This window comes from Megascapheus bottae, chromosome 10, assembly GCF_031878675.1.
Source record: "Megascapheus bottae isolate mThoBot1 chromosome 10, mThoBot2.hap1, whole genome shotgun sequence".
In the NCBI taxonomy this organism is placed as follows: Eukaryota; Metazoa; Chordata; class Mammalia; order Rodentia; family Geomyidae; genus Megascapheus; species Megascapheus bottae.
In genome coordinates, this window is record NC_143518.1 from 34,498,480 (window position 1) to 34,507,870 (window position 9,391).

Consider the following 9,391-nt stretch of genomic DNA (forward strand, 5'->3'; position numbering starts at 1 on the left):
GTGATGACACATTTTGTGTGTGTCCATCTTGAGGTTTGAACTCAGAGCCCTGTGCTCAAGGCTAGCGCTCTACCCCTTGAGCCACAGCCCCACTTGTGGCTTTTTGGTGGTTGATTGGAAATCAAGTCAGATGGAGTTGGTTGCCCAGGATGGCTTCAAACCGAGTTCGTCAGATCTCAGCCTCCTGAGTCGCTAGGATTACAGGCAGGATTCATTGTGCCCTGCTACACCACATTTGACACCCAACTTGAGTGAGGACAGGGTCGCGGGAGGACCTTACACCCCCTTATTTAAGGTCGGGGTTCCTCTAACCATCTCAGGCCCCCCAGTTCCTGGGCTAGAGCTGCTGTGAGCACTAAACTCCCACTAGCCAAAGACAACGCTCCCTTGTTCCTTGTTTCAGCTCTGTGTGGGCGACACCCACAGCCACAAGAACCCAGGGTGTGGAGGAGAACCGCCTTAATTGATACATTGTATATCAGTTCGCAGCTTTGAAGAGTTTAAGTATAGGAACCAAAGGCAGAGAGCTCTGGAGAGTGAAGAAAGAAAATGAGCAAGTGGTAAAGGAACTAGAATGCAAAAGTTCTTGACCCTTGAAGGAGATAAAGAAGGGAGGGGTAAATGAGGCAGCCTAGAGCAACTTAGTGATTCTACAACACAACATGCTTGGCTGTATTCATATTTAGATCTCATTTATATTTAGCACTATTGCATTGTTCCTTTCAAGATTTAAATAGCACAAGTTTGCTTATTACTGTATCAAATGAATAGTGCTATTTTGCATTTCTATTAATGCTTGGCAACAGAAATACTTCCATAGACTTAAGGATTGGAAGAGATCTTAGAGGCTCCCCAATTCAACCTTCTATTCAGTGCAGGACTCTCTTTAGAGCATTATCGAATCTTTAAGACTGCTCCAACACATTGAATGATGAATATCTTGAAAAATAAGTTTTAGCTGAAAGTAGAGAGGCAAGCCTGTGATCACAGCACTGGAAAAACAGAAACAGGAGGAATTTGTAGACTCCATAGCAAGAGCCTGACTCAAAAATAGAAGTCAAACAGGGCACTAGTGGTTCATGCCTGTAATTCTGATTACTCAGGAGACTGAGTTCTGAGGATATAATTCAAAGCCTTCTAGGACAAGAAAGTCCATGTGGAGAGAGGGTAGAAGGGAGAGGGAGGGAGGGAAAGAGAAAGCAAGGAAAGAGAGAGTGCTTCACATAGGATAGTCAAAGATATGTATGTACATTGTTGTCAAGAAAATAGCCTTAGCAGGATCAAGAAAAACAAAATTAAGGGGGCCGGGAATTTGGCCTAGTGGTAGAGTGCTTGCTTAGCATGCACGAAGACCTGGATTCAATTCCTCGGTACTATATACATAGAAAAAAAGCTGGAAGTGGTGCTGAGGCTCAAGTGGTAGAGCTTTACCCTTGAGAAAGTCCAAGGACAGTGCTTAGGCCCTGAGCTCAAGCCCAGGACTGGCAAAACAAAACAAAACAAAAAACAGAAAAACAAAATTAAGCAAAGAAAGTAACAAACCCAGGAAAGGGTAATAAATAAAGTCATTACAGTCATTTACAATATCCTTAAAAACAATTATTTATTATAATTTTGTTTGTGGAGTTTATGATCAAGCCCCATATTGAGAGCTCCATAACCAAAACATAATACTAATGACCAAACCCTAGAACTTCAGTTTGAGATGCAGTGAAAGTACTGGTAGACTGTGTACCATGCACAGATGAGCCATAATGTCTCATAAGCAGAAACAGTCCAATTCTACTGGTTGTAACTGATGAAATTAATCATATTGAAATTCATGCCAAATAGTAAGTCAAACCACTAATCATTATAGCTTATCTTAAAAGCAAGCAGAAATAAAATTTTCAAAAAAAGTAAGCAGAAGCCAGGTTTTGGTGGCACACTCCTATAATCCTTGCTATTCAAAAGGCTAAGATCTGAAGATTGAGTCCAAAGACAGACTGGGCAGGAAAATTTGGGGGATTTTTTTTTTTACCAGTCCTGATCTTGATCTCAGGGTCTGAGCACGGTCCTTGGCTTTCCTCTAGGCGAGAGCTATACCACTTGAGCCCCAGCAGTACTTCTGGCTTTTTTTTTTTTTTTCCATGTATGTGGTCCCAAGGAATTGAACCTGGGTCTTCGTGCATGCTAAGCAAGCACTCTACCACTAGGCCAAACTCCCGGCCAGTTTTTGGGACTTTTATCTCCAATTAACCTCTACTGGAGCTAAGCTTCTATCTGAAAAGAATCTCTTAGGATGAAGAGAAATGGAAAAGAGATTCCCAAAGGACTGGGTTGTCTCAAGAAGTCTGCAGTGTAGCCTATGTTATCAAGATAACAAAAAAAATCCTATTTGGGGAGTTCTCTGAGGAGAACCTGCCTCCAGCTCCTAGAGCTCTCAGGGAGCCACTTTCAGGCATGGGAGCTAAGGAGGAATCCCTTTTTGTGGACTTTGTATTTATGTTTCCCTTCCTATCTTCTCTTTAGAGAAGTGTGTGTCCCTTTCTCTGTCCATGTCTCTCACCACCCCCCAACATTCCAGCCTGGGGAAGGGGGTGGCCAATAGACACAAAGTCCTTTGTGTATGGGGTGGTATGTGTCCCCCCCACCCCTCCACCCAGACTGTACAATGCCCCTTCTGCTCCCTGCACTTTGCCTCCCTCCTCACCAACTCCCAACTGCACATGCCAGATTGTAATTGGTTACTGACTCAGGACAACCCCCTCCTGTTGAAGTCCCAGGGGATTTAAAGCAAGTTCCAGGAATCCCCCCGCTCAGTTCCTTGTCCCCCACTCTCTCCACCCCGCAGACGCTCCAGACCCTAGCCCCTTCCTCAGCTATGGCTCCTGGGGCTCCATCATCCAGCCCCAGCCCGATCCTGGCTGTGCTACTCTTCTCTTCTTTGGGTAAGTGGAACCCCCTATGGTTTGGGAGCCCTGCCACTCAGGTGGGCTTCCAACACCTTCTCACTGCAAAGAGCCAGCAAGCAAGAGTGGGAAGGTGATGTTATATTTAAAGGATGGAAAATCTATGGGAGTGGATCAGGGAAGACATTCCATGAAGGGAGAGTGGGTACGGATGTACTCGGGGTTGAAACTAGCCACACGTTCCTAAACCATGCTGAAAATATTAGAGTATGTATGGGAAGGAGCAGGATCAAATAGTGGGTTCTGATCCCCACTTTACCCTTAGTAGTATATGAGATATCCAATCTTAGTTTTCTAGAAGGGAAATGTTAGAAAGAGGTCTAAAGCTGAAGACTTAGGGTCTCAGCTCCTCAGGATCTTTGTTTCTTGGTGTCTTAGTTTCTCTTTGTGTCTCCTCATCTGGTATGTAGATGAATCCTAGGCTCTTGTCCCTCAAAAGTCATATTTCTTCATAAGGTGACAACTGATAGATGATGGGTGAGAAGAGAAGGTCAAAGGAACATTAATGGTGGATCCCTCCCCTCTTCAAATTGCCCTGATTCCTAACATAACAGGACAACAGCAGACAAGCTGGATTGAGGGGTGAGGACTAGCAGAACAGAGAATAGGAGGGAAGTGTCCAAGGATCTCTAGTGTCAGTTCCTTGAGTTGTAAGCAACCTAGACTCACCACAGGTGATGCTAGAACCCAGGCTCACTGCAGGTGATGCTAGAACATTTTGATAACCTAAAAAATGTTAAATTTACTGTATTGGAAAAGGTTATAGCAAAGAAATGGGAGAAAAGAAAGTCTGAAGTATAAGGATAGCAGGTGATTTTTGTCCTGCTGAGAGCCTTTGTGCAGAGCTGAGAAAGGCAATGATTGATATTATAACAGAGGGAACAAATGTTAGATCCAATGAATAACCTTTTTTTTTTTTTTGCCAGTCCTGTGCTTGAGCTCAGGGCTTGAGCACTGCCCTTGGACTTTCTCAAGGCTAGAGCTCTACCACTTGAGCCACAGCACCACTTCTGACTTTTTTTTTCTACGTATGTGGTACAGAGGAATCGAACCCAGGTCTTCATGCATGCTAAGCAAGCCCTCTACCACTAGGCCAAACTCTCTGCCCCAAACCTTTCTTATTATATTGGTGATTCCCAAGAATTGTGTAAAATGAAAGTTCCAGGAGTAAGTAAATGGTATTGTGTGCTGAGGTGGGAGATTCAGTTCAATGAAGGTAAGGGTAGGGGATGGCATGAACCCCCAACATTTGTTAGACAATAAGACTTTGTCTCCTTCTGGACAACAAAAGTGTCTACAGTTACCCAAATCCAGGGCCAGCCCACACATAGTCTCCCTGGAAAGGTTTTCCCTGTGTGGGTGGGTCTTGGGGGTGCCACTGGATCAGAATGGTTAACAAGAGTATGAATGGTTTAACCACAGAAGCTCATATGCACTGACATCTGAGGTCTGCCTTTAGGGTCTTACTCTCCATCAGCTAGCTTTCTCTGAGAAAGGTGTGAGGTCCTTTCCTCTCTGGCTCCCTAAGTCAAGAGCAAGACAAGTAGTATAGCAACCAGAAGAAATTCAGCAGTAAGGACAGCTGTGCCAGAGAACAACTTTCTTCATCTTCTTTTTTTTCCCCCCAAGAAATTCTAGCGTGCTATTCTGTGAAATACTGCATACACAGCTGTTAAAAATAGGGTGGTTGCTGGAGCTGGGAGTTTGGCCTAGTGGTAGAGTGCTTGCCTAGCATGCACGAACACTCGGGTTCGATTCTTACGTACCACATACATAGGAAAAAGCTGGAAGTGGTGCTGTGACTCAAATGGTAGAGCTCTAGCCTTGAGAAATCTTAAGGACAGTGCTCAGGCCCTGAGCTCAAGCCCAGGACTGGGGAAAAAATAAAAGTAGGATTGTTGTTGACTGGGAGCCAGTGGCTCACATCTGTAATCCTCAACTACTCAGGAGGCTGAGATCTGAGAATCACAGTTTAAAGCCAGCCTGGGCAGAAAAATCTGTGAGACTCATCTCCATTTAACCACCAGAAAATGGAAGTGATGCTGTGGCTCAACCATGGGGAAAATGCAGTTATAACATTCAATCCATAGTCTATGAAACTAGGAAAATTGAAGGGATAGGTTGGGCAAGATAGGGGAGAATGATGAAAAAGAGTGACATTGCTCAAAATGCATTGTATTCTGTCAAATGGTAACTTTTATATAAATACTTACAGATAATAAAAAATATAATTTATAAAGGGCCAAGTGAAAGCTCAAGGCTTGTATTTCAAGCCCTAGTATGGATGTTTTCCCAATACATACACACACATACATAATGATTAATGTCTATGCAAGTCTCATCCAGATACACATATACATATGGTATTTTTTTTTGCCAGTCCTGTGGCTTGAACTCAGGGCCTGGGCACTGGTCTCTGAGCTTCTTTTGCTCAAGGCTAGCACTCTACCACTAAGCCATATTCCCAGCCCTATACATATATTCTTTTTTTTTTTTTGCTAGTTGTGGGGCTTGAACTCAGGGCCTGAGCACTGCCCTTGGGCTTTTCTCAAGGCTAGCACTCTACCGTTTGAGTCACAGCACCACTTCTAGCTTTTTCTATGTATGTGGTACCAAGGAATCAAATCTGGGTCTTTGAGCAAGCTAGGTAAGCACTCATACCACTAGGCCAAACTCCCAGCCCTTTTTTTTTTTTTTGTCAGTCCTGAGGCTTGAACCCTGGGCACTGTCCTTGGAAACTTTTTGCTCAAGGCTAGAACACTGCCACTTGAGTCACAGTGCCACTTCTGGTATTTTCTGTGTATGTGGTACCAGGGAATTGAACCCAGGGCTTCGTGCATGCTAGGCCTGCATGCTACCACTAGGCCATGCTCCTGGTCCCTATACATATATTCTTAAAATAAGTGGAATATAACCACCTATCTTTTAAAAGCCCTACAAAACTATCAATTTCAATAGTTATATCTTGAGTTTGAGTTTGATACATAAGGAAAGCAGATACATTAAACTGCTAACATTTGGGGTAGATGTCAAAGAAACTTTACCATGTTGCTTTAATAATTTATGAGTAGGGGCTGGGAGTTTGGCCTAGTGGTAGTGTGCTTGCCTAGCATGCATGAAGACCTGGGTTCAATTCCTTGGTACCGCATACATAGAAAAAAAGCTGGAAATGGTGCTGAGGCTCAAGTGGTAGAGCTCTAGCTTTAAGAAAGTCCAAGGACAGTGCTCAGGCCCTGAGCTCAAGCCCAGGTCTGGCAAAAAATATGAAATGAGTAAATATGAAATGTATAACTTATACCAAATTTAAGCTTGCATTTAAAGGATAGCTTAAGAGACAGATACTAGTTGGGCAAGGTGGTGTATGACAATAATTCCAGCCCTCCTCAGGATGACACAGGAGGAAGTGAGTTTAAGGCCCACCTGAGTTACATAGTGAAACCTTGTCTCAAAAGAGTTAGACTTTAGCTAGGCAAGATGGTTCGTGCCTATAATCCTAGCTACTCAGGAGGCTGAGATCTGAGGTTCACAATTCAAGGCCAGCCTGGGCACTAAAGAACCTGAGACTCTTGTCTCCAGTTAACCACCAGAAGACAAGAAGTGGGGCTGTGACTCAAGGAATAGGGCAGTAGCCTTGAGCTGAAGAGCTCAGGGACAGAGCGCAGGCCCGGAGTTCAAGCCCCATGTCCAATAACAACAAAAAAAAGAAAAAGAAAAAAGAAATAGACTTTGACTCAGGGGAAAGTGGGACTTTTAGACCAACCATTTTCTGAAAGTTCTCAAGCCATAAAACTGGTAGGTTTATTTCCTCAACAGACTTGCTCAGAGCTTGAAGAGATGCAGCATTTATACTAGCCGATTTAGTTAATCCAGAGAAATCCTCAAAAAAAAAAAAAAAGCTATTTCTTTGCCTATGGCCTCTGACTTGCGACTCAGCCTTATCTATCTATTGGTCTCACATCTCTATGTCACACTGGGCCACATGTCTATCTGATTTCTTCTCTGTGCTTTCAGTGCTGTCCCCAACCCAGGCCATTGTGGTTTACACGGACAGGGAGGTCCATGGAGCTGTGGGCTCCCGGGTGACCCTGCATTGCTCCTTCTGGTCCAGTGAATGGGTCTCAGATGACATCTCTTTCACTTGGCGCTACCAACCCGAAGGAGGCAGAGATGCCATTTCAGTGAGTGCCTTGTGGGAAGGGATCTTGGGGTTGGGTAATTAAAAGGGTGTTTCAAAAAAACAGAGAGAGAGAGACAGAGAGAGAGACAGAGAAAGAGAGACAAACAGAAAGAGAGAGAGAGAGAGAGACAAACAGAAAGAGAGAGAGAGAGAGAGAGAGAGAGAGAGAGAGAGAGAGAGAGAGAGAGAGAGAGAGAGAGGGAGAGAGAGAGAGAGAGAGAGAGAGAGAGAGAGAGAGAGAGAGAGAGAAAGAGAGATCCTGCCCAGGTAAAACTGTGTTATGAGCCATAAGCCCAACTTTGGCAAGGTAAGTGGCACCCTTTGTCACCTGGACTGCACCTGACTTTGTCTTTCTTGCATTGGGGCCACCCTCCCCAACCCCAGGATCCTTTACTCAGAAGCACTGTTCACACTGGAGTCCTTCCCTTCATTTTCCTTAGATCTTCCACTATGCCAAGGGACAACCCTACATCGATGAGGTAGGAGCTTTCAAAGAGCGCATCCAGTGGGTAGGAGACCCTCGCTGGAAGGATGGCTCCATTGTCATACATAACCTAGACTACAGTGACAACGGCACCTTCACTTGCGATGTCAAAAACCCACCAGACATAGTGGGCAAGACCTCTCAGGTCACACTCTATGTCTTCGAAAAAGGTATGCCAAGGGGCAAGGCACAGGGAGTCTTGGGAGGCCGTTCCGGGAGAGAGGATCGGGAGGACTGATAGTCTGGGGGAAGAGACGGAAGTCCTGGCCTAATGACGGTCAGGTTCTGGAAAGGTGAACCTGAGGTTAGCCTTGGCAAGGAGCCCTACACCCCCAACCGCAAGGGACAGAGCGAGGAACCACAAACAGAAGTCCCTGCCCAGTCCCCAGCTTCTTCTCCCTCCCCTCCTAGTGCCGATTAGGTACGGGGTGATTCTGGGCTCGGTGATCGGAGGGGTTTTCGGGGTGGTGCTGCTGCTGCTGCTGCTCTTCTACCTGGTTCGGTACTGCTGGCTCCGGAGGCAGGCGACCTTGCAGAGGAGGCTCAGGTAAGGGGCGGAGCCGGACTCCCCTCCCATAATGGGCCCCCCGTGTGGGCGGAGACTTCTGGGAAGGGGGGGCCGAGGGGGAAGGAGGGGCAGACCCGTCCGTCCGGCTGGGGCCCAATCCACAGCCCCCTTTCTCCTGCAGTGCCATGGAGAAGGGGAAATTGCACAAGTCTTCCAAGGACTCGTCGAAGCGCGGGCGTCAGGTTAGCAGGGATCTGGGGATCTGGGGAGGAGAACCCCGGGAGCCTCGCGGGGTGAGGGGCCGGGTGGCCCCTGGGCAGGCGCTGCCACCGAGACGGGGCCGCTGACGTGTGCGCCTCTTCCCCGCAGACGCCGGTGCTGTACGCCATGCTGGACCACAGCAGAAGCACCAAGGCTGCCAGCGAGAAGAAGTCGAAAGGGCTGGGCGAGTCTCGCAAAGATAAGAAATAGCGGTTAGCGGGCCGGGCAGGGGGTCGGGGGTCAGGGGCTGAGTCCGCTAAAGGCGCTCGGGTGGTGGTCATCGAGATGGAGCTTCGAAAGGACGAGCAGAGCGCGGAGCTTCGGCCTGCCGTCAAGTCCCCCAGCAGAACCAGCCTCAAGAACGCCCTCAAGAACATGATGGGCCTGGACTCGGACAAGTGACCGCCACCCCCCCAGGCCCCGCCAGAGCAGGGGGACCTAGGCTCCTCTCATCACCCCCGTCTAGGTGCTTTCCTCCCTTGCTCCCTGCCCTGCCCTCCCTCACCTTCCTTTGAGATGTAAGTTTTGTTCCAAAATTCATTCCCAAGCCACGGTACTTTCTCTCTCTCTCTCTCTCACCTCATCCCCTGGTTTTCTGGGAGCCTGTGGACTAATCCTACTCCTTACCTGCCCCAAGGGCTGTGTGTTTGGTGCCTGTCCCTCTGGCACCGAGAAGAAAGGAACCTTGAAAGCCCCTGCCCCAACTCCAAGCCACCTGGTTTTCTCAACCTATGTACTTCAGCTTGACCACTTGGGATCTTGAGCTATCCTTCCCTGTTCTTCTCTTCCCTTTACCTGGTGGCCCAGCTCCATATCCCCTCCTCTGACTAACACCCAGATCAGTCTGTCCTTCAGGGTTTAGTTAGGTTATTGATGATTTTTTTTTATTTTTTAATCCACTGTTTGATTGTCGGTTTGGTTACCTGTGCTGTCTGCCCTTTACTCTCATGACTGAGGACCAATGACGTCATGTAGCTTTTGCAGGTCCCTATCCCCATTAAGTACTTAAT

General features: G+C 46.9%; 1 protein-coding gene across 1 annotated transcript; it reads left to right on the forward strand.

Moving 5' to 3' along the window:
• Positions 1-2,818: 2,818 nt before the first annotated feature.
• Mpz (myelin protein zero) lies at positions 2,819-9,137 on the forward strand. The gene is made up of 6 exons (XM_090339804.1): positions 2,819-2,930; positions 6,963-7,129; positions 7,569-7,782; positions 8,024-8,159; positions 8,302-8,362; positions 8,490-9,137. Exons 1-6 carry the CDS (start codon positions 2,864-2,866, stop codon positions 8,589-8,591), a joined length of 747 nt encoding a protein of 248 aa, XP_090195930.1. The 5' UTR covers positions 2,819-2,863; the 3' UTR covers positions 8,592-9,137.
• Positions 9,138-9,391: the final 254 nt, after the last annotated feature.